The sequence below is a fragment of the Emydura macquarii genome, unplaced genomic scaffold, assembly GCF_026122565.2.
Source record: "Emydura macquarii macquarii isolate MOO-44397 ecotype Brisbane River unplaced genomic scaffold, CSIRO-AGI_Emac_v2 contig_1305, whole genome shotgun sequence".
In the NCBI taxonomy this organism is placed as follows: domain Eukaryota; kingdom Metazoa; phylum Chordata; order Testudines; family Chelidae; genus Emydura; species Emydura macquarii.
Genome location: NW_027131442.1, coordinates 374,401 through 400,078, shown reverse-complemented (window position 1 = coordinate 400,078; position 25,678 = coordinate 374,401). Strand labels below are relative to the sequence as shown.

At 41.8% G+C, this 25,678-nt stretch overlaps 2 protein-coding genes and 2 pseudogenes across 2 annotated transcripts; 3 read left to right on the top strand and 1 right to left on the bottom strand.

The window, feature by feature from the left end:
- Positions 1-577: 577 nt before the first annotated feature.
- LOC137154840 (olfactory receptor 5AR1-like) lies at positions 578-3,218 on the top strand. Its single transcript, XM_067550690.1, has 2 exons — positions 578-604; positions 2,265-3,218. Exons 1-2 carry the CDS (start codon positions 578-580, stop codon positions 3,216-3,218), a joined length of 981 nt encoding a protein of 326 aa, XP_067406791.1.
- Positions 3,219-6,948: 3,730 nt separating this feature from the next.
- Positions 6,949-7,575, top strand: LOC137154839 (olfactory receptor 5T17-like; annotated as a pseudogene).
- A 7,525-nt stretch (positions 7,576-15,100) lies between these two features.
- Positions 15,101-22,908, top strand: LOC137154838 (olfactory receptor 5T17-like). The gene is made up of 3 exons (XM_067550688.1): positions 15,101-16,032; positions 21,967-22,066; positions 22,879-22,908. Exons 1-3 carry the CDS (start codon positions 15,122-15,124, stop codon positions 22,906-22,908), a joined length of 1,041 nt encoding a protein of 346 aa, XP_067406789.1. The 5' UTR covers positions 15,101-15,121.
- LOC137154764 (olfactory receptor 8U9-like) lies at positions 19,600-21,261 on the bottom strand (annotated as a pseudogene).
- Positions 22,909-25,678: the final 2,770 nt, after the last annotated feature.

Here is a 25,678-nt window from a genome sequence, read left to right as displayed (position 1 = left end):
ATGTATGAGGATTGTATTTATTTATTTATTTAGATTTTTTTCCTACCATAAGAGATGGCCCATCCAATGTCCTGATTTCCCTTGACAATATTTGAAATATACACGATTAAATACAAAGACTTGGCACGGCAAATAATAGAAGAAAAGCATAACTATGTAAGCAAGGTCTGAGTGTCTGAATGGCACTCTCCCTGCTCAGCAGCTGAAAGGGGGGCACGTTATTTGCATGGGCTTTGTATTTGCATGAGTACGATTAAGTACTCAGAATATTGCATAAGCACACTAAGTGTTGAGCATGATGGGAAATGGTCAGTGTGTCTGGTATTGTGTTACTAATCATTTTTGTGTTAACTGCAGGGGTAATGAAATGTTGTCCTTCGATTGTATGAACAAATGGCATCAGATCTGTGTTTAGCCTGTTCTGATAAAAAATTCCCTCTCACTCAAACAGAGCCCCAAAAGGGTGGCGGACAGATGTTTCAGCATTGCAAGGGGAGAGGGAGGGGTGAGAAGTCTCCTATTGAGATTGCACTAGCCCTACTAGCCCTGATAAAGGGCTACCCTCAAGCATGGATTGATGATCTCCTCCCACTGTAGAATTAATGTTTCCTCTTGAAGTCTTTTGTTTGTTAAAAGCAGGGACATTGCTTCTGTGTCAGCAGAAGGTTTTCCCATGAGCTGAAATTCACTAAGAGCTGAATCACTAGAGAGACTGGGAAACCTTGACTGACAACCACCAGAGAGGTGCCAGCAGTAGGAAGCACCTGCAGATGGCGGGATCGGTCAGGGCCAGCAGACGGTGGCAGCCAGGAGCAGTCAGCGCCTGCAGATTCCAGGATCTGTTAGCATCTGTAGACAGAAGGGGGCCAGCAGATGGCGGGAGCCAGGAGCGGTTGGGGCCAGCACACAGCGGGAGCCAGCAGCGGGGACTCAGTGAGGCCCAGAGGTGGCAGGAGGCAGCAGTGGAGGAGATCTGGTCAAGCCTGCGTCCGGCAGGAGCCTGCAGAGGGGGATTGGCTGAGCCCCAACTGAGAGGTGGACATTGCAACTATGATGGTCAGTACAGGGGAAACCAAGAATGGAGAGGCGAAGGACACGCCCCAGTATTCTAGGATGGGTTTGGCTCATTGAGTTCATGAATTCTGTTTGCACTGTTTCCTAAACCAGTGCTGTGTTACTTCCTTTCTGTTATTAAAAGGTTTACTTTTTACACTCAGACTCTATGCTTGCAAGAGGGGAAGTATTGCCCTTTGGGGCACCCAGGGTATAGTATGTGATTTCCCAAGTGACTAGGTGGGGGCTCGAGCCAGTTTGATGTGGTATCATTGACAGGGACCCCTAGACATGGAACCCGGCCCTTGCTGCTGCTGACTCTGTCTGGCAGAAGGGTTACAACTATAAGAACAATTAATTAAAATCCTACCAAAATCCCTTACAGAGAACCCAAAACCACTGCTTCATATTCCTACATATCATTCATCTTCATTGGAGCAAGGGAGCCAAGACAAGCATGCCAGCATGTCCTAAAGGTGATTTGAGACCAGAAAGAGGAAGAGAGGAAATAGCTGTAGTGTTTGGATTGCTGAAGGGCTATAGTGGGAAAAACTTTTAAACATGAACCTTTTCTAAAGCAAAGTTTTGCTTTGGGCATTTGTTTCTAATCGACACTTTGTTTGATTGTTTGATTGGTGTGATTGTTTATAAAGGTCTGATGGTATGTCTACTCTGCATAAAAAGATGTGTTCTTTCCATGGGTTACCTAACCTCCATAAGCTATCTCAAGTAAAAATAGCAGTGAGGATATGACAACTCGACTTTTAACTTGGGTTAGCACCTTGATTTCAACCCCACACTTTCCTATTGGCTTTAACTCAAATTGCTAAAACAAATTAAAAGCTGAGTTGTACTTTCACTGCTATTTTAACCATAGTTAAGAACAGATCTTTTTTTCCCTGCAGTGCAGGCATACCCTGAGAGAATGTGTGTTCTCTGTGTTTTTGACACAGTTGTGCAAGTGGTTTTCTCCATTCATAATGTTTAAAAAACACCAAATAGCACCAGGTTGTGGTGTAAAAAGCTGTTAATGTGATATGAAACACTTGCTAACATAGGCCTTCATGCACAAGGAATTAAGACTACGGGGCAAGATAGTGATTGCCACATCATTTGTGTGGTTCAGCTACGCAGTTAATTTAGCTACCTATGTAATCTCATCTAATGTCTGTCTCTTCTTTCTTATGAAATCTAGGTAACTCAATTGAAAGGAAATGGCTGTAGATAATCATACAGAAGTTACTGAATTCATTTTTGTGGGATTAACAGAAAACCCTGTACTTCAGACTATCCTCTTTGCATTCTTTCTAGTCATTTATAGCATCACCTTGGTGGGGAATCTCGGAATGATCACGTTAATTAGGATTGAACCTCGACTTCATACCCCCATGTACTATTTCCTCAGTAATTTGTCTTTTCTGGATATCGGTTATTCCTCTGTGACTGCACCCAAGACACTGGTAAGCTTCTTACAGGAGAGAAAAACCATCTCCCTGGCTGGCTGCGCAGCACAACTGTACTTCTTTCTAGCTCTGGGTACTACAGAATGTTTCCTCTTGGCTGTGATGGCCTATGACCGGTATGTGGCCATCTGTAACCCACTGCTCTACACAATTATCATGTCCACTAGAGTCTGTGTCTCACTGGTAGGTGGGTCGTACATATTTGGCCTGTTGCATTCCATGATACACACGGGTTTCACGTTCAGTTTGTCTTTCTGTGAGTCTAAGGAGATAAATCATTTTTTCTGTAGTATTACATCACTGTTATCGCTCTCCTGCTCTGATACCCATATGAATGAACTTCTGATATTTAACATTGCTGGACTCATTGAAATAACAACTATTCTATCAGTCTTGGTATCTTATATTTACATCCTCAGCACCATCCTCAAGATCCCCTCCACCAATAGGAGGTGGAAAACCTTCAGCACCTGCACCTCCCACCTGATGGCTGTCACCATATTCCATGGGACAATTCTCTTCTTGCATTTCCGACCCACATCCAGCTACTCCTTGGACCAGGACAAAATAGTCTCTCTATTCTATACCATGGTGATCCCGATGCTGAACCCCCTCATCTATGGCTTGAGAAACCAAGATGTGAAGGATGCCCTGAGAAAATTAATTAAGAAAAAATGGTTTGCCGATAAATTCAATAGTTAACCATGTTATAAAACAATAAAGAATGCATGGTTCCAAAGGAAGTAGTATATAAACTTCTCACTTGTGTCATCTATTACATGATTATATGTGTAACCCTTCTGTCAACAGTGTCGACAGCAACAAGGGTCAGGTCCTTCTTCTTAGGGGACTCTCTACAATTTGCTGAACTAAGGTACAATTTCCAACCCAGTAATCAGAAAACCTGTATCCACTCTGGGCAACTTTGATAGGTAAATCTGTACCTACCCACGAACATATGCAACATGGGATTAAACAAATACACTTTACTGGAGAAAGGGACAGAATAGGGTGAACTTAGACAAATTTTGCAATTGGACACTTTCTACCACCTGCTCCCTCAGGGTTCACGAGTCACTTCCTGAATAATTGGACCCAGAGTGGCTGATGTGGGTTTTCTGTCACCCAGCCCCCCAACTCACAGTTGGTGGGTCTCCAGCTTCCCCACTCACAGTCTGTGGTTCCAGGAGGCCCAGAAAATCAGGGGCCGTGTTCTTAAGCCACTCCGAGGCTCTAACACCTATTCTGCTAGAATGATTTTAGCGCTAGGAAAGGAGGGTCACACTAGCGTCTTTTGGCCAGTGCAGACTGATACTGCCATCTCCTCTGCTCCCAGTGTAGTCCACAGAGCTGCTCTCCTGCTGGAAGCAGGCCCCACTGACACTTTGCACTGCTGATTTCTGGCCAATTGACCGGCCAGACTCTGTCATCTGCTTGCTACTGGCCAGATGACTGGAGTGACTTCTGAGCTCTGTCTACATACGGCAACAGCAGCTCTTAGCTCACCTCTTTTAGCTTCCAGGGGAATCAGGGGCCTAAAAGACCCAACACAGTTCCTATCATCAAGAAAGACATTCCCAGCAACAAACCAACATCATCCACCTTTTCTCCCGTTGAACTCCAGCTCTCACCAGGGCCTCTGACCCAACCTTGATATACATCAGTTTGAAGCATGGTGACCCTTTAGGCATTATAAACCAAATTAGGAAGTCACAGACAATCCCTTTAGGCCCTCCTGTCCCTTTAGTCACCCAAGCCAACAAGATTCTATGATAGATGGGTGCTTTACTCCAAAAATCACGTCATTCATGTTGTCTTAAGAGACCATTCACTCACCCAGGTTGATTTGCATCCCAGATCTCATACCAAAGACAGTGCTGGTAGCCAATTCTATTGTAGACTAGATAAAGGTTTATTAGCTAAGAAAAAGAAATGAAAGTGATTGAGAAGATAAAGCAGGTAAAAATATATGTACAGGTGAGTCACAGTCTATCATTTCAAAAGGTAGCGGAGATGTAGTGTTTTGCCAGTTTCGGAGAGTCTGGGCTACCCAGAATAACTCTGGGAATCTCCACCTCCTGGTTCAATTTTCTGCCCTGTTGGAATCCAAAAAGCCAAGAGATGAAGGATTTTTTCCCCGTGTCCACATTTATAGTTTCTTCTCCCAGAAAACAAGCTGACAGGATGGCCCCCACATGAGTTCTTTCTTCATGGCGGGAAAAGAGGAATGCACTATGAGACTTTGATCTGACACACAATGACCAAGTGCTTTCCATGTTCAAAAATTAACACTTTCCTGTTAAAGTTCTTTATTTGCATTACACAAGGCTTATTTCTGTTTGATGAGTTACTTAATTACAGGGTATATACAATGCAAATGCCTGCTATTACATTGTAAGACAGTACAGATAAGTGAAAACAATGTATTCAAAATCCCACCAGTTTTTTCATGAAGTTTAAACATCAAACACATATTTGTACATTTAACATCTACTTTGAACTATACTAACCTACAAGTGAGCTCATCTGGCTTCCAGCTGTGAGTTTGTTCGTTCTCAACTGATGCCTAGACCACAGCCAGAGTTGGCACTTGGTTTACCAGCATCACTATAGTAAACTAGTAAAATATTTCAACTATTATATGATATAATATTATAAGATATAGTATATCATTTTAAATTTATTTTTCTATTGTTTTAAATTATTTTCTATATTTTGGTTTCATATTCTTTTTATATTATTTTTGCATCTTGGTCTGAGCAGTTAGCCAATATTTGGGGGCCTTGCCAGTTTGTTTTCTTTAGGAAAAATATTTCTGGAGGCAATGCTGTTTATTTGCAAAGAATGTCTACAAAGTCCTGTTTCCCTGAACACACTAAGAACAAACAGTACACAGTCTCCATGCTCACAGTTTCCATGTCTATCTTTCCAGCTAGTGTTCTGCCTTAAAAAAATCTCTTTCTCTCTTGGCTACCACCAAGTGCTACACTCACAGTACTTCTCTTGTTGTCCACTCACTTTCTGGTTCCTTTCACACACAAACAGAGATGCAACCACTTCATTGCCTCAGTTCCTGCACTTTCCAGTGGTGTCCAGGGAAACCTTTTGGGTCATGTAGTTCAGCCTTTACTCAGACCTTGCCATGCTGGTCAGCATCTTGGGTGTCAGCATCTATTGTTTCAGCTATCTTACTTCATGAAAGACCTTAACTGCTTCCTCAATTTAACCTGAATGAAAGGTGGCTAGCACACCCCTCAGATTAAACAAGGTCTGGATTGCCTATGGATTAAAAACACCTTTGTCAGCAGCCACCAATATCAACCAGCACAATTTTATTTTATTTTGTTTTATTTGATAAATTAAGTATTAATTTATAAAAAAAAATATAATTATAATTATAATAATTATAATTATAATGATAAATTGTTGGTTTGGTAATTGGCTTTCTCATTGATTTAATAATAGGTATTTGGTGTGCTCAGTAGTGATTGATATTCAGAATCTTTGTTTATAATGGATCTTTCAACTGGTGACTGGTAATTTGCTATTGTTATTGGTAACTACCTATTTTAACTGGTATAATAGAACACATTTATTATTTTCATTATACAATATAAATGACAAGTGAGAATACCACTTATCAAATGAGTTAAGAATACCAGATGCCAATTAGCAATATGAAAATAAAATAAAAAAATGAAGCAGGCAGCTGAGGATCCAGGTGGGCAGCCTGGAGGGCTGGCTAGTTGGGGATTTAGAGACCCACGGAGCCTGCTTGCCCACTAGGCTAGCAGCCCAGAGAGATGGGAGCTTAGGGAGCAGTACTGATGGGAAGCTTGTGGAGGTGGGGAACCTGAAGAGCCATCCATGGAGGAAGCAGGCTGGCTGGGAGCTGAGCAATCTGGGGAGACTGAGAGCCGTGGAAGCCAGAGATTAGGGCACTCTGCCAATGGTGCAGTTGGGGAGCCTGGCAGCCTGATGAGCCTGGGGAGCCAGGCAGGTCATCAAGTGGGCAGCCAGGGAGCTGGACAGCCCAGGCAACATGGAAGCTGGTCAGCCTGCCAAATGGGCAGCCAGGGACCCAGAATGCTGGAAGCCCAGGTAGAAAGCCAGCGAAGCAGTCTGGTAGCTGAGGATTTGAGCAGCTCAGAGAGCCCGGGAACTCAAGGTGACGTGCAGCCAGGCAGACAGTCATGGAACTGGCCAACTTGGGAAACCTGGCAGCAAGGAAACTGGGCAGCCTGGGAACCTGCAGAGTCAGGGAGCCAGGCATCACTTGGGCAGCCGAGGAGCTGGGCAGCCCAGGAATCCAGGGTGTTGGGCAGACTGGCAGCTGCCAGGAGGGAGCCAGACAGGCAGGGGAGCTGGGAGTCTTGGGAAGATGGCAGCCTGGCAATCAGAGAGATGGGGGAGCCAGAGAACTCTGGGGACCATGGGGTGTCTTCTCCAGACTGCAATGGCCTATGACCACTTTGTGGCCATGTGTAACCCATTGTTCTATCCGGCTATCGTGTCCCCTAGAGTCTTTGTTCCATTGGTAGTTGGGTCGTACATAATCAACCTGTTGCATTTCATGGTACATACGGATTTTACATTGTTTGTCCTGGTGTGGGTCTAATGTGATCAATCATTTCTACTGTGACTTGACTTCTTTGTTATCACTGTCCAGCTCTGACACTCAGCTCAATCGACCCTTAATATTTAACATTGCTGGACTTATTGAAATGATCACCATTCTGACAGTCCTGGTATCTTACATCTCCATCCTCTCCACCATCGTGAGAATCAGTTCTGCCAAAAGCAGGCACAAAGTCTTCTTTGCCTGCGCCTCTCAGCTGACAGGGGTCACCATATTCCACGGGGCAATTCTGTTCTTGAGTTTCTGACCCAGGTCCACCTATTTTCTGGATAGAGACAAAATTCTTGCAGAGTGTTTTATTCAGTGGTGATCCACAAGCTGAACCCACTGATCTACAGCCTGTGGAGCAAAGACAAGAAGAATGCTCTTATGGATTCCATTAAGAAGGAATTAATTCCTAAGATTTTCATGAAACAATAATAATAATGTAAAAATTCATAAGACCTATGTCTGAGCTCATTTAATCTTTAAATAATGTGGTCAGTGTGGAAGGTTCTCTTTGCCTTATCCACAAACTATTATGTGCCAGATTCTCTTCTTAATTATACCAATTTTAAAATGGCGTAAGTTCAACAATTTATAGTAACTGGTGTTAAGTTATAACTGGGTAATACCAGTGTAAGTGATAGGAGGATAATGATTTATGTGTATCCAGTCATGTCATAATTCTAATCCCAACTGCTGCCATCTGACCTTAACCCTAACACTTACTCAATACCTTGAAAAGAAGAGCCTGGGAGTTTGAATTCCTAACTTTGCTAGACACTAAAAATCATGGTCTTAGGGATTCTTGATACTTAAAATGCTACAGTGGCATATCTATACCACTGTAGCACTTCAGTGTAGACACAGCCTACACTGACAGGAGGGATTCTCCCATGAGAGTAGGTAATCCACCTTCCTGAGAGACAGGAGCTAGGTTGATGGAAAAATTTTTCTAGCACTGTCTATATGGGGACTTAGGTCATCTTAACTATTTGGATCAGAGGTGTGGATTTTCACACCCCTGAAAGACATAGTTACGCCAATCTCATTTCTAGCATAGAACAGGCCTTAATAAAGACACAGGATTCATGGTTTACTAGCTCATGTTTTTATCCTATGACTGCAAGAGTGTTAATGGGTCACTTCACCTGGAATGGTCTCATATAATACATGTTAACTACTTATGCTAAACAATCTGTTCCACCAACTATTTGGCTGTGAAATTCTGAGTACCTCTCCCAGCCCTGAAGAAGAGTTCTGTGGAGCTCAAAAGCTTGTCTCTTTCAGCAAGAGAAGTTGGTCCATAAAAGATATTACCTCACTCGCCTTGTCTATCTAACAACTCTCTAGTATCCATCTATAACAGAACTGCAAACAGCAATGGAATATATTACATTTTATTGTTGTTATCATTTTGGTTGTGAGAATAAACTGCTGGGTCTGATTAATAGATTCATAGGTTTACCCATAGCTTCCTGGCCCTGCTTTGACGTACCTTGCATAGTCACATACCAGTACATAGTGCCACCATTCAGAATTCTTTACATACACCATTTTACAGATAATTTGCATGTAGAAATTACTGTGTAAGATACAGTGCAGTGGATTTCAGACCACTCTCTCTCTCTGGGCCTCTTCCCTACTCCATGGACAACATGTTTCAAGTGTGCATTTCAACACATATCCTGCAGTAAAGGGTGGTGTGATCGCTTGGTGGTATTGGTCAAGAATTTGTCCCCCTACCGATACTGTGTTTAGTGCAAATACACAGAGGGGACTTACATCTCTCCATGCTTTAGGTTGCCGGTGGGAGGGGAGATGCCAGGGGAGGTAACTTGGTCCCAATACATGTCAGAGCAGAACTCCAGGGTACTTTATTTTATACCCAACCAGGAAAAGCCTCTATGGGTGGATTCTTTACAATTGTGGAAGGAACAGTTTTATATACTTTATTTTTGTATCCTCCTTTTATACCAAGTTATATATTCTATTTTTTATTAAGCTTTTTAAGACTCCATCTTGTATGCTAAAGATTCCATCTTGGATTTTTAGTAGCTTTCTCAGCCTTGAAACAGGTACATTTTGCAGATGTTGCAGGTTTTTGCAGCTGTCAGTAGCTAACGGGACATTGCTAGCTAGCTCCAAAAGATAGTTGTCATGGTAACCAGGGGCCCTGTTCAATTAGCAATATGGAAGAATTTCTTAGTATATCTTAGTTTAGAAAAGGTTGAGCTAATGGAAATATACCGCAATATGTCATCTTTTTCTTTGTTCTCTTTGTCTGAATACTGAATAAAACTTCGTGATATGAGTCTGTAAGGTAGAAGTCCTCGGGAGCCTTAGAGTGACCAACACTTCTCCGAGCTGCTCGAAATAAATTGCCTCAAAAAACAACGCACTCAAGTAATTATTTAGGAGGGCGCTGAGCTTTTCTACGACACTATGAATGAGGCAGGATGTAAGAATGCTCTATTTACACTCATTCCTGCCCCCAGTGTGTCCATTGCACTTGGGCTCTTACAGGGATGGGGCATGAAATTGGAGTGAGCTGGCCACAACATAACCATGAATTTACCCCAGTGTGCCTGAGGCCAGGAGCTCGACCCCTTCCTGTCTCCTATGGAGACTAGTGCTGGCACCAGAGGCAGAGAAGCAAATATGTCTGTTGGAGAGCCTCAGGGGCCCAGCGTTAGACATGATTTGCACCCTGAAACTCACTAACCCTGTCTAATATCTCTCTGTATCTATGGTCTTTTGTTACACGCATCACTCTGGTATCTTGGTACCATCTCCCCTTTGTCCATTGTCTGCTACTTCCCCTTTCTCCACGTGCACCTTCAGTCATATGCACTGTTTGCTTTCCAGCTGCCACATCCTGGGAGATACTTCAGCTCTTTTCCCCACTGTCATATCCTTTTCTTTCAAAAGCACATCATCTACTTCCTCCAACCTCATGAGGAACATTGTCTTCATGACTCAACCGTGCCTGGTACCCATTAACGAGCATTGTTCTGCTGTATAAAGAATCCAGTATAATCCATCTTGGTCTGTCAGTGATTACACCAGGCTTCATCATCAAAGTGTAGCCACTTCAGAACCCAGTCGTGATGGTTTCTTGTTTAATAGGAGGGGCCAGATACTCAGCTGATGTAAATCAAAACAGTCAATGGAGACCTGCTGTTTTGCATCACCTGGCCTTATACAGAAATCTCTCCATCCATCTCTGAAATGCATCCACCTCTGGGGTAGAATTTAGAAACAATCTAACAGCTCACAGCTACACTAAAGAGCATTCAAAGTGATGTATCTCTTGGAAACTCTGGGGTTAGGGGTTATGGAGGAAAAATTAAATTACGTTCATAAGTAAAGTGTCATGGGATTTTGATCACAAATGTTCAGAGGTTACCAAATTATGGAACTTTAATCTTCCTAATGATTCCTGACCTTTACATGATTCCTAGTTCATGATACTGGACAACTGCATAATGAGTTGTGTTAGAGAAGTATATTTATTTTTCCTATATTTATATATCCTTTATATTTTCCATATATATGTGTATATATATATATGATTGAAATTGCAGAAAAGCAGAATGTCACGAGGGAATTGTTAACTTTTGGTGCTCCCCAAGACAAGCAAACAAGCAAAAACCCGACACCACAAAAAAAAGACCAGTACCATAAAACCAACTGGATAGAGCCAGTGGGATTAACGGCAGAGAGGAGATGATAGAAGTAGACAAATAAAAGTAAATATGAATAGGGTAAACTAACTGTATTAGTTTAGGTTAGTTATTTTGATTTATGCATAGAAATATTTAGTCAGGGGTTTGGAAAGGATAAGTCCATAGATGAGGAAACTGAATAACCGAGTGTGTATAAAGTTTCGGCACAGATGATAAAAGATTAGTAATTTACAAAAGGACAGTGGAGAAGACACTGCAGAAGAACATAGCAGAGACCAGAGGTTTGAAAAAAGTTAGCCTGTCCTCAGGAGGTGTAACCTGATCATTTACTTTTCTTATCCTGTTTGTGTTTGCCTTTATATGTAATTCATAGGTGTTAATAGCATTGTTTTAAAATGCACAAAATAAAGCCTACTCAAAACTGTTTAAGCCTAAATTGGAGTAGATCATGTTTGTCACCCAAGAATGACAAGACTTTGCCTTTTACCCTCTGGTTAATTTTATTCTTAGTGCTGTCTTGCAAGACACACTCACAAAAGACAAAGAATACCATTAATTTATTCTTTGGGGCCCATTTGAAGCGCAAAGCTCTGTGAAGCTTTGGTGTCATGATCCCAAAGGATGCTAAACCATCAATAAATATTTCACTACCCAAGGATTTTCTGTGCGGAACTCTCAGCCTGTTTCACAGGTAGGATGAACAATTTGGGATTGATAGGAAAGCGGAATATATAGCTCTGAGTTAAATTATAGACAATTATATAAATTTATAGATATAAATTATATCTGTGGGGCAGAGCTCTTGAGAAGTGAGCGTATTTAGTCCGCCAGATGGAAAGAGGAATAACCACGTACAGATCTGGGAAGCAATGTTTCAAAGAGCACATTGGTTGCTCTCACTAGAATAGGTTGTGATGCACTTATGTGGCAAGAGGGATCATGCAGGTTCAGATTCAGAAAGCACTTTTTAATGCTACGGGATAGACAACTGGCAAGGTTGCTAAGGGAGAAGGGTGAATCACTTTAACAGCTGGAGGTATTCAGAGCTGAGGGCAACCACTCATCTAATAGGCAGAGTTTAGAGCACAATGAAATCATGTTACAGTGTACAGGGGATAGACTAGGCAACGTTCCATGCAGTCCCCCCTACAAGGTAAGGTCCAGACTGCAAACATTTTATGCTGCTGAGCACACACTCATGTGGGAAAACTTCAGTGAGACATTTCTTGTAGGGAACTGCTCACCAATGTGGATACGGGTTTCCGAAACCAGCCCCCAGTATATTATGGGCCTGAGCTTTTCATGTCCATGAACATTTTTGACATAAATGAAAATAATTTTGTTTTCTTTGAATTCCCTCCCTCCCTCAAAATGTCTTGGGGGGGACAGAAGAAGGGATTATATTGCAAATTCCACCCAAACCACACACTTTTCAGAACGTTTGGGTTTGTTTTTTTTCAAATTTAAAAATGTTGGTTTTCCAAATTTTGCCAGCAAGGGCAAAGGGACTATCTGTGCAGTAAGCTGATACGTGGTGCAAAGCAGTGTCATTTTGGGAGCTGTTGCATGTTCCCACTCTAGTGGTGTAACCCACACCCAGCCAGTGTGATGCTCCATCCATGGTCAGTGGTGGCTGGGATGGACATACAGGTGGATGAGCCTCTGACAACTTGGCTAACGGCTGGGTGTTTTACCTTAGGCAGCGGAGGCTTTTGTTTTAAGAGGGAAAGGTCTTATACTCGCTTCCCACCGCTGGTGACCGACAGTAGCACTGGAGTCAACAATGTTAATACTACTTGATGTCTTCAATAGTAACAGGGAACTTTTGAAACACCTGAAGATTTTCTGGCATGACACCCAGGGGGCTATCCTAGGTGGTGGCTGATTCATCTCATACTGCTTGATCTACCTCTTTGGCTCCAGAATCGCCTCCTGGCTGAAAAGGAGGATCCCTCTACCTGCAGACGGTGCTGATGCCAGAACTGCTGTAGTGTTAGCCTGTGACCCTGCTGGTAAGATGTTTCCTAAGCTTCTGACTCTCTCTCATTTAGATCCAGAGGATCCCTGCTGAGCTTGAGTGGCATCATTACGTGTGTCTATCCACACTGGAGATTTTGGGGGCTTTCCTCACCCTCAGGCTGGCACTAGTTCAGCTTGATTGGATGTTGCATTGGTGGAAGTTCTCGTGTAGAGCAAGGGTATGTGTTTATACCACCATGTTGCTCGAGCGTGTGTTCCAAAGCCCCCTAGATTTGATGGGAGCCCTACTATTATTTTCTCTGGAAGCTCTGCTCTAAGATGGCATGTCAGGAAAAGTTCATGCACCTGGTCTAGAGCTTCCATTGTTACTGCTACTTGGGAAAGGAATAAGGGGAATTACAGACCAGTACTCTTAACTTCAGTACCCAGAAAGATAACAGAGCAAATAATCAAGCAATCAATTTGAAAACACCTAGAAGATAATAAGATGATAAGTAAAAGCCAACATGAATTTGTCAAGATCAAATCATGTCAGATCAACCTAATAGGTTTCTCTGGCAGGGTAACAAGGCCTTGTGGCTGGAGAGAAGCCATAGATGTGGTATATCTTCACTTTAATGAGGCTTTTGATACTGTTTCTCATGACCTTCTCATAAACAAACTAGGGAAATATATCCTAGATGAAGGTGGGTGGCATAACTGGTTGGAGAACAGTTCCCAGAGTAGTTATCAGTTGATCACAGTCAAGCTGGAAGGGCATATCGATTAGGTTCACTCAGTGACTGGTCCTGGTTCTGATTCAATTCAATATCTTCATCAATGATTTAGATAAAGGCACAAAGAGTATACTTCTAAAGTCTGTGGATGATACCAACCGGGAAGGGGTTACAAGTGCTTTGGAGGATAGGAATAAAATTCAAAATGATCTGGACAAACTGGAGAAATGGTCTGAAGTAAACAGGATGAAACTGAACGAGGACAAATGCACAGTATTCCACTTCAGAAGGAACGATCAACTGTACACATACATACTATCAAGGAGTATTGCGAAAAGGGATATGGGTGTTCTAGTGGATAAGCTAAATATGAGTCAAAAGTGTAACACTGTTGCAAAAAAAAGCAAACATCATTCTGGGATGTATTAGCAGCAGTGTAGCAAGCAAGACACGAGAAGCAATTGTTCCACTCTACTCTGCACTGATAAGGCTCATCTGCAATACTGTGTCCAGTTCTGGGCATCACATTTCAGGAAAGCTGTGGACAAATTGGAGAAAGTCCAGGGGAGAACAACAAAAATGGTTAAGGGTCTAGAAAACTTCACCTATGAGGAAAGATTGAAAAAAATTGGTTTGTTTAGTGTGGGGAAGAGAAGATTGAAGGGGGACCTGATACCAGTTTTCAAGTACATAAAAGATGGTTACAAGGAGAAGGATGAAAAATTGTTTTCCTTAACATCTGAGGATAGGACAAGAAGCAATGGGCTTAAATTACAGCAATGGAAGTTTAGGTTGGACATTAGGAAAAACTTCCTATCAGGATAGTTGAGCACTGGAACAACTAGGGAGGTTGTGGAATATCCAACACTGGAGGTTTTTAAGAACAGTTTAGACAAACAACCATCAGGAATGGTCTAGTTATTACTTAGTCCTGCCTTTAGTGCAGACGACTGGACTAGACGTGTTGAGGTCCCTTCCACTCCTACACATCTGTCATTCTACAAAATTAAAGCAAGTTCTGGACTAGTAGTGAGAAAAATGCCTGTGTAGACAAGCATTGGAAGAGTGTATTTTCACATAGAGCCATTAATATAGCGACATGGTTGGTGTATTTCAAATATTGAAATTTCAATTTTCTGAAATTTTTATAAAAAGACTTTCATTAGGGTCTCCTCTCCCCTCCCCACCCCTCGGATCAATTCTGTTTATATGTGTAGCTGTGTGTCTACAGGATTGTCAAAGAAGCTTCTGCTCATTTCCCTCAGGAAATAGGACTAAAGTCTAGGCTACAGGAGTAAGTTTCCACACTTGAGTTAAATGTTCCATTTTCAAAGCATACAAAGAGGTGGGAAACTGGCACATTTTGAACATTTAGAGTATATTTAATGTTTGTGTTTTGCAGCCAGGCAAATATCACAGGGATTGTTAGCTGAATAGAGATACAGAGACATCCAGGGACTAGTAAAGTATGCTCTAAGGTAAATTGACGCGTGTATCAACCCTTCATCTCTGATATGATACAAATAATCCAGGGATCAGTTTCCAGACAAATACAACATTATCAATGTTTATCTTCAGCAGGTAAACGTACTGGAGCTGATGGCCACTGCTAATCACAGCACTGTGACCAAGTTCATTCTCTTGGGACTGACAGATCATCTGGAGCTGCAGGTGCCCCTCTTCGTGGTTTTCCTAGTCATCTACATTATTACACTGGTTGGGAATCTTGGGATGATTGTGTTAATCAAGATTGACCACCAGCTCCACACCCCCATGTACTTCTTCCTCAGCCACTTGTCTTTCCTAGATGCCTGTTGTTCCTCTGCTGTCGCCCCTAAGATGCTGGCAATCTGCTTGTCAGAGAGCAGAACCATTTCTTTTGCTGGATGTGCAGCCCAGCTGGGTTTTGTTGTGAGCTTTGGTTCCATTGAATGCTTCCTCTTGGCCGTGATGGCGTATGACCGGTATGTGGCCATCTGTAACCCGCTGCTGTACACAACTGTCATGTCTCCCCGAATGTGTGCTGGGCTGGTAACTGCATCATATATTGGTGGCATCTTACATTCCCTGGTACATACCATTTTTACCTTTGCTTCACCTTTCTGTGGAACTAATGAGATCAATCATTACTTCTGCGACATTCCCCCGATACTATCGCTTTCCTGCTCCGACACCCACCTCAATGAGATGCTTCTGTTTATCCTGGTTAGCACTATAGAAGTGATCACCATTCTGGCCATTCTAGTCTCCTATAGCTACATCCTCTCCACCATCCTTGGGATTAACTCTGCTAGAGGGAGACGCAAAACCTTCTCCACCTGCGCCTCCCACCTGACAGGGGTCACCATATACCATGGGACAATACTCTTCATGTACTTACGACCCAGCTCCAGCTACTCACTGGATCGGGACAAATTGGCCTCTGTGTTTTATACTCTTGTGGTCCCCATGCTTAACCCCCTGATCTACAGCCTGAGGAACAAAGAGGTGAAGGACGCCCTGAGGAGACTGTTGGAGCCTACAAAATGTGCCAATAAATAGAATATCTAGCATAATACTGAGTTTAAATAATGTATTATTTTTTTACTAAAAATGTTCAAAGAGAAATGGATTGAGATATGCTCACTATTGTTGTAATGTAGATATGGGATACATTTTTCAAAAGGACTAAGTGATTTAGTGGCTTAGGACAACTGAAGTGCCTATATTGCCTTAGAAAATGGGACTTAGGCTTCTGCGTAAGATAGGCCCAGACACTTAGAGGTCTTTGGGCATTACTCACTGAGTGTTGCAAGCCTGAGTGACTTAGATGGCTAAGTTCTATTTTCAAAACTGTCTTGGGCACTAAGGAGCCTAAGTCAGTTTTGAAAACTGGATCCTAAGTACCCTTGACTTTCACAGAGGCTTAGTTTAATTGTTTCACAAGATTTAAGGCCAGAAAGGACCATTAGGTTTCCTAGTCTGACCTCCTGCATAACGTAAGGCGATAACCCTATACTGAGCCCAATTACGTCAGTTAAACTAAAGCATTTCAGGACTGAGGAGACTAATCTGTTGTGTGCCACAGGAGAGAACAGGAGGGACCACTAATGCCCAAGGCCCCTACAATGTCAGGGAATTGATTAGGTGAGATATGCCTAGATGATCCATTCCCCACACTGCAGAGGAAGATGAAAACCTCCCACATTCCCTGCCAATCTGATCTGGGGGACATTCCTTCCTAACTGCACATATAATGAACAAGACACACCATCCATGCATCTATTAAAAGATTATTTGTACCAACTCAGATCATTGGTCCTCTTCATCCTGTGTCCCATCTCCAGGTGTGGCCATCCCTGATGCTTCAGAAGAAGCTGAGAAAACAAACAGACTCAGCATACATCCTATCAATTCTGCATCAGGGAAAAATCCTTCCTGACCCCTTTCAGTAAGATTTAGGATTCTAAGTGTCTAAGTCACTTTTGAAAATGGAACTTAGCCATCTAAATCACTTGGGCTTTGCAACACTCAGCAGAGTTATGTGTCAATACGTGTAAAATTAGGGCAAAACGTGCCTTTGAAACAACCTTGGAGTGATTTTCCCAGAAAACCATCTTTTCACTGTTGTTCAGTGCCCCACGTGAAATGAGATTGAGGACCAATGGGCCAGCAGCTTTGTTGGCACAACATTATTAACTAGAGCTAATTGAAATGTTTCTGATGGAACAGTTTTTCATTGGCTAATGCTGATTTGATTAAACAGAAATGTTCCATGAGTATGTTTGATGTCTGTAAGATGGAAGTTCCTAGGGTTGCATCTGGGAGTGGGGATGGTGGCTGGGGGTCATTCTATTGCATAATCCCATGAGTGGCTGGCCAAAAGCTCTCACTCACTAACTTGAGGGCCACTTGCTTCTAGGAGGCTGCATGTGGCTGACCCAGGAGTGGGGGGTTCACACAGTGAGGCAAGTGCAGGATGGGCTCCAGGAATGAGGGATTGGGGTGACACAGTGATACACCAGTCCAGATTGCAGAAGGGAACATCACAGAGGGATTTCCATTTTCCTGGATCCCTGGCTACAGGCCTGCCTTCCCAGCCTCATGGACAGCTGCCCAGCTGGTTGGGGCCCCAGTCATATTATACATTAACATCAATTTGATAAAGTCCAAACAAAACCTACTTGAAATGAAACTATTTCAATGTTAGCGAAGAGAAATGTTTTGATATTATGATAACAAAATAGCACTTTTAAAAAAAATCAGAATTTTACATCACTTTACTGAAGGTGAGTTTTCAGTCATCCAGAATGGAAAGCAAAGGATTGTTTATCTATCAGCTAGGTTCCATACTCTCCTCCATTATTTTTAAATTCAGTCACTACCTCGGTTTATGTAACTTGGAAGACACAGTCAAGCAGGTAAAACAAGATTCCTTTGTCTATATCAGGCTGGGTTTATGCACTACTTGCCAAACACATTTTACAAACATATTTCCAGCACACATCTACAATTCTTTGCACAACGCCTAAACACATATCACACAATAATATTAATGACCAGCATTCTCTCAGTTTTCATATGATACCATTTAGACACAGATTATCACAACAGTGTGTTGTGGGCAATGAGTGTGTCATCCAGATGTGGATTATGGTATGTTGTGCTCTTTGTCCTTATGCATTGAGGAGATCCCACTGTCTCAGTCCTGGACTTCACATACCCATGTACTTTTTCTTCAGCAACTTGTCCTTTGTTGACCTCTGTTGTTCCTCAGTCCCTGCCCCTAAAATACTGACAAGCTTCTTAGCAGAGAAACAAAAACTTTAGACTGTCTGTTAACAGACACCCACCAATGAAAAGTGTCTGAGGAAGAAGTACATGGGGGTGTGGAGATGGGGCGTACTAAATGGATCTTGGGCCAAAACTTGAGCATGCTAGTGACTGTCAATACCACAAATGCGGTGCTGGATTAAACTGACCTTGGGGGTGATGCAGACTTGTAATTGCTGAGTTTCCACATAAAACATAAAGTGTCAGAGGAGTCATCCAATAGAAGGAAAGGCATGGGGTGGGGGGACAACGAGAATGTGTTAGAGGGTAATATATTGTTTGTAATAAACCAGAAATCCAATACCTCTATTCAGTGTGATTCAATGTGTCTAGCAAATGTATGAATTTAAGTTCCCAGGCTCATCTTTTGAAGGGGTTGAGTACGTTTCCTTTGAGGATGCAGACTGACAGGTGAGACGTGGAGTGATTGTTTTGTGAAAAGTGTTCACCCCCAGGTGATAGGGTGTTTTTGTGTTTTATCATTTTTCAGTGTGAGTTCATTCGAGAATGTAGTGGTGGTCTGGGCCTCATCCAGAGCACTAAGTGCCACAATACAGCTATGTGGGAGAAACAAGACAATCATATGCTGGTGATAGCACAGTAGTATGTCCCTGCCCTGAAGAACTTACATTCTAAATTGACCAGATGGACAAAGAGTGGGAAAAGAAACATTATTAACTCAATTTTAAAGATGGGAAGCTGAGTCACATATTTATGGCCCTGATGATGCCACCTTTACTCACACTAAGTAGCACCCTCCGTCAGTTGGATCAGTCACAAATCAGGATGCTCAATCCCCCTAAATAACTTCCTGAAGTTACACACAAAGTCTATGTCAGAATGAGGAATAGAACAGAGATTTGAGTTCTAATCCACTGTCTTAGTCAACAGGTGATCTTTACACTGCTTCAGAACACTGTGTGACTCCGTTGATCCCAGGCTTTGGCCAGGAAATGTGAAGAAACAAAATATCATGAGCCAGACTGTTTACATGGTATTTCCAACGGAGCTGGAAGAGGAAGGCAGGCAGTTTCACACAAAAAGTCAAGTGCAGAGAACCCGCCTGCCGATCTGTGGGTACTTCTCTAAACTGAACCAAATCTCGGAAAGTTTGGAGTTCCTATTCTTAAGAAGATACATTACTAAAACTTTATCTCAAGATCATACAAGAAGCTACAAAAATGTGGGTGATTAAGGCTGAAGTAAAATTTCACTATGAACTCTAACATCTAGAGACAAAGAACAGACACCTCAGTCTTTATTGGTTATCTGCACCATTTTAATGAAGACAAGAGGTGAGAAAACAATTTCTTCATTCTCCTCAGGGTGTCCTTCACCTCCCTGTTTTTCAGACTGTAGATCAAGGGGTTCAGCATGGGGGTCACCACCGTGTAGAACATGGAGGCCACTTTATCTAGGCCAGTGTGGCTGCAACTGGGCTGTAGATACATGAAAAAAACAGCCCCATAGAATAAAGAAACAACCATTAGGTGGGAGGCGCACGTGTTGAAGGTTTGGACCTGCTTTGTGCAGAGTGCATCCTCAGAATGGTGGAGAGCATGTAGAAATAGGAGATGAACATGATCCCAACGGTGCCTACCCCATTTATGCCAACAAAGGCAAAGATCGCCATCTCATTGCTGTGAGTTTCAGAGCAGGAGAGTTTCAGAAGCGGGCTCATATCGCAGAAGTAATGATTGATTATGTTAGACTCACAGAAAGATCCTCCAAATGTGCAGCCTGTGTATATTGCTGCACAGAAAGCTAATGATGTAGGAAGCTGATACAAGCTGGGCACAAACCCCCTTGCACATGATGACCATGTAAAGCAGTGGCTAGCAGATGGCTATATACTGGTCATAGGCCATTACAGCCAGAAGGTAACACTCAACAATCCCAAAGATAACAAAGCTATATAGTTGTGCCACACATCCAGAGAAGGAAATGGCTTTACTCTCTGATAAGAAATTCACCAGCATCATGGGTAGGATGACTGTGGAATAACAAACATCAGCCAATGAAAAATTGCTGAGGAAAAAGTACATTGGGGTGTGGAGTAGGGGATCAGCCCTGATTAAGGCCACCATCCCGAGGTTTCCCACCAGAGTGAGAATATACATCGGCTTAAACAGCACAAAGAGGGAGATCTGCAACTCTGGTCTATCAGAGAGTCCCAGGAGAATGAACTCTTTGAGGGTGTAGTTAACCTCCACGGCCTTTCCTTTCCTGAATAATGCCTGTTGAGGAAAAAGGAAAACAAGTATTAAAGAGGAAAAGATAATTTTTCACAATCACTTATTTAATAGTTGCTGTTTTATTTATTCAATTTTATGGTAATTAGAGCTGCATGAATTATGGATTTGTTGATTTAGGGTCCAAAATTAAAAATTAAAAAAAAAATCTGCTTCAATTTGAATTGAAACAATTTTTTTCACCCCCCAACACACCAACATGACACCAGTGAGATACCTGCAGAGACATATGCTGCCACTCACACAGATTTGACAAGGTCTATTTTCCACAAAGCCATATTCATTGGCTTTAATTCACTACTTATAACTGAGTCCCAAATCAGCCGTTCTATTATTTTGTCTGGGATCCTTGTGTCATGGAGAGCCACATAAGTGCTGTCCAAGTATAAAAGGGACACAACTCTCATATAGCTACAACCCGGTCATGCTAGGGCTTCACAACCTGTTTGCCAGTTGTCCATTTGTCTTTAGACCATTCCTGATCTGTTGACAGGTTCCACTGTCATTTTATGGTGTCTCTCTCATCTCTCACCCACCCTCCCAACTGAGTGCCCAGCCCCACCCAGAGCAGCAGTGATCATCTCTGTAGAAAAAGGTGTCTCATAAAACATGACTAAAACGGTGCGAAGTCCTTACTCACCTACTCACTGTCCCACAGGGGTAAGTATCAGGCATATCACTGCTTCTGTATGCCCCAACAAAATCTGGTTAGCCCAAACACAGCCACAAATGGATATCAGGGGCTCTCACTGCTGTGATTTTGCTCCACAGATGCATTAAGGCTTAGTCAAAGGGCTTGTCTACACTTACCTCTGAGATTTGGAAGCAGTCGACTGGAGTTACGCAAACTATACAAAAAACTTGCATAACTCCTGTCAACTTCTGTGGTTCTGTTCTGTGCGCCGTCTTCACTGCACTGTGCCGACAGGAACAGTGTTCCCGTCAATGCCACGCTAAGCCACTTGAGAAGGTGGTCTTAATATGTATATTTCTGGATTGAGTGGGCGGGTCTTCACTGACTGCTCAGTTGATCCAGATAAGTCGATCTGACAGTGGCGAATTTGCCGCTGTCAGTGAAGACATAGCCAAAGTCTAGCTACTTCAAAGCCAAATTGGGACAATTTTAAAATGTTAAAATTATGAAGTACAGCCTATTTTTATTTTTATTTATGAAAAGAATTGGTGAAGTTCCCTCTTTGTATTAAATTTTGCATGTCCTGCCTTTCCTTTTATTTTCAGTAATGAATCTCAGGTTTTCATACATTTGGGGGAGGAGGGGTTGTTTGTTTTCTTTTTCTGTTTGCTTTTTGTCTTTAATAAATAAATTGAGTTCTGAGCTATATCCGTTTGGCAACAGTTAAAATTCATCATAATTATTAGAATTGGTCAAATGTTTTCAAATAAAAAAGGGTTTTGTTGTGTGTTTGATTTTTTGTTAAATGATGGCCCTTCTTCAAAAGCAAAATATTTGATGAAAAAGGTGACATTTTCCAAATATTTTGTTTCACACAAAAATGTAATTTTTCATATAATTTTTATTTAAAATTGCTATTAAAACATTGTGAAAATCATCATCAACATGATAATAAATTTGTTTCATTTAACACAAACTGTTCTTTCTGTTTTGTTTTGTTTTTTGTTTGTTTGTTTTTGTAAAGAACTTGGTTTTTGCTAAACTAATTTTTTTCGCAGAACCATTTTGAAAACATGTTTTATAATGTTTTATCACTGAAATATCACTGAAAATATTTTTGACAAAAAATTAAAAATAGCTCCTTTTAGCTCCTTTATAAATATACACAACTTGGAAATTTTGAATTTTTTTCATGAAACAAGTTTTTCACTTTTTACGAGCTTTAATTATGTCTATTACGTTATTTAATCATCAGATTTCAAATCTTCATTTAGTTTATGGATAGTCACTTCTGTCATTTACACTGGTATAAATAAATCCATAGTAACCCAGAATAGATCAATGGAGTTATTCTGGATTTATAGCAATGGCTACTTTGATTAGAATCTGGCCTGTACTTTATAAAAAGACTCCAAACATCTGAATATTGGAGAAGATAATAAAATCTTTGTCTGAGGATAATTTTCCTTCCATTAGAAATTAATTATTTAGCAACCTATAAATATTGCTAACAATAAACAACAAATTCTTTAGCATAAAATCAACTCATTGGTTGAAAGGAGACTATTTCAAAGAACATTTTTGCACCATGCATTTTCAAATACAAACATAAGTTTAATCTGTGATACTCTCAAAAATGTCTCCTATCTCCTTTCCAGACAGATTCTTCACTGAGCCTCCAAATATGATTCTAAATGCTGGGGGTTTTCTGGGACAAATCCAAATCTGGGACAAATGTGATGTGTAGGGCACTTTACAATGGACTCTCCTCTCACACTAGTATAACTCTATTAACCTTAATGGAATAACTCCTGATTTACACCAACATATGTGAGAACAGAATCAGACCTCTATTCTAAATTACACTCTCTCACACACACACATTTACTCCCCCTTCGACCAATATATACCAACTCTTCCTATGTGTAAGGGTGTCTGGGATCTATACTGAGCATGTTTAACTATACCTGCACCATTTTAACTAACTTGATTTTAAATCAATCTAGTTAAATCAGAGAAACCCCCCAATGTTGATGCCTTTAAATGGTTTAACTCTTGCTTAATTCAATTTCTCTAGTATCAATAACTTAATTTAAAATTAGTTCAGTTCAACTAGATGAACTCTATGGTGGTGTAGCTTACATCCTGAAAAGTCGAAAGACAGGGAAGGGTGAGTTAAAGAAGCCCTATATCCTATTTTAATTTTACACCCTCTCACACTTTCTAGTGTCTTACCATTTACATGACATCAGTTTAGACTCCCTCACTCATAAGGAGGTCTAAACAGAGTTAGCTTACGGCCTCCCCATCCCCCAGAACACCTGTCCCACACTGGATACCGCACTTTATAATCTAACACTTTTTCTCTTATTCTACTAAGTGGTTGCTTGCTCCATCTCTTTCTATCTCAAAGTCCATAAACATTTAACCTACCTGAGCACCTGGTGCTGAGAAAGGTATGTTCAGTTCCTGATTCTGAGTCGTACAACAGTGGATGATGCACTGGTATCTATAGCCAGTTCCACGACCCTGGATACATAAATTCAGGAATGATTTCTAGCTTGCCCATTAAAGGGAGAGGGAGGGGAGGGAAGGCTAAGCATTCAATGACTCAAGAAGCCACAGTGTAGCTTCAGAAATCGAATGGCATTAATGAGAGAAGAGAAAAGGAATGACGAGTACATACAAAGACACTGGGGTTGATTGCTGATTGACCAGCTTCCAACTCTGCTGTCCTCAGAGAGCTACAAGAGCAGCACACTTGAAGTTACCCATGTGACTCAATTGACTTCAATGAAGTGCTGCATCATTTACACTGGTGAAAGGGAGATCAGGATCATGCCTCAAATCATCAAAGGTCATAAAGTTACTCATACTGTAGCAAGTATACAATGAAACTCCCTGGGATGAAATAGGGCTAGAAGGACATTGGGACTCTTCCTCCTTTTACTTATCTGTTTTACATCAAGGGATGAATTCAAGGACAGTGGGAGTCTATCTAAGGCCTCTTATGGCCCACCCTCATACTGTGTCCCCTACTCGTATGCTGTAGTCCCATCCCTCCTTACGGTAGCAGTACAATTCAGAGTTAAGAGGAATGAGGTAGTTTACACCTCTCTGAGGGTATGTCTATACTGACAGCGGCAAAGTCGCTGCCGCCAGATAGATCTTTTTGGATCAATTGAGCAGTCAGTGTAGACCCGTTCAATCAATCAGGAAGTCAACTTAGTAAAACCACCCCCTGAAGTAGCGCAGTGCAGTGAAGACAGCGCTCAGAAGAGAAGCAGAGCAGTCGACGTGAATTATGCAAGCTACTCTGCATAGTTTGCATAACTCGTTGACTGCTGCCGAATCTCCGGGTAAGTGTAAACCAGGGCTGAGTCATTGTTTTAGAGGTAGTCTATACTACAAAATTAAGTTGACCTAAGTTGTGTTGACATACTACTGCCACAGTAATTCACTGAGGCCTGGTCTACACTACAGAATTAGGTCGACAAAATCTGCCTTGCATCGACCCAACTCTAGAAGTGTCTACACTAAAATGTTGTACCTGCTGATGTAACTTGCCCGCTACACCAACTTAATAACTCCAGCTCCGCGAGAGGTGTAGCACTGAGGTCGACGCAGTTAGGTCAATGCAGTGTCATTGCAGACACTGCATTAGTTACATTGACTTTAGTGGCCTCCCTTAATTTCCTTCAGTTATAAATAGGCCTTTTTTGCATGGGTTTGGAATAAAAGTCTATTATGGAAACTTAATTAATATTTATTAGTTCACAACATACAGTGACTGGGTCTGACATCATTCAGCAACAATAGCAATAGATGCATTTGCAATGTTATGTTACTACACACACAGCACTCCTTACAAGGTTCATTCTGGGGTTCAAAAAAAGAACACCAGGCAGAGCACATTACAGCAACACACATTACTGTGGCTCACTATTAAAACGGTCTTTCAAAGCGTCCCTGAGCCATATAGCTCTATACTGAGCTCTTATAACCCTGGTATCTGGCTGCTCAAAATCAGCAGACAGCCATTCCACTTCCGTCCTCCACACCAGTGGACAATTCCCCCGCTTTGCTTCACAGATATTATGAAGCACACAGCAGGTAGCTATAACCACGGGATATTGTTTTCACTGAGGTCTCACCATGTGAGTAGACAGCACCAGCGACCTTTCAAATGGCCAAAGGCACATTCAACTGTCATTCTGCACCAGTTTATCCTGTAGTTGAAGTGCTCCTTGATGCTGTTGAGGTGGCCAGTATATGGCTTCATAAGCCACGGGAGCAAGGGGTAGCTGGGTCTCTCTGGATCACTCTTGGCATTTCAACATCTCCAATGGCAATCCTCTGGTCTGGAAAGAAAGTTCCTGCTTTCAGCTTTCTGAACAGGCCTGTGTTTTCAAAGATGCATGTGCCATGCACTTTCCCTGACCATCCCACATTGATGTC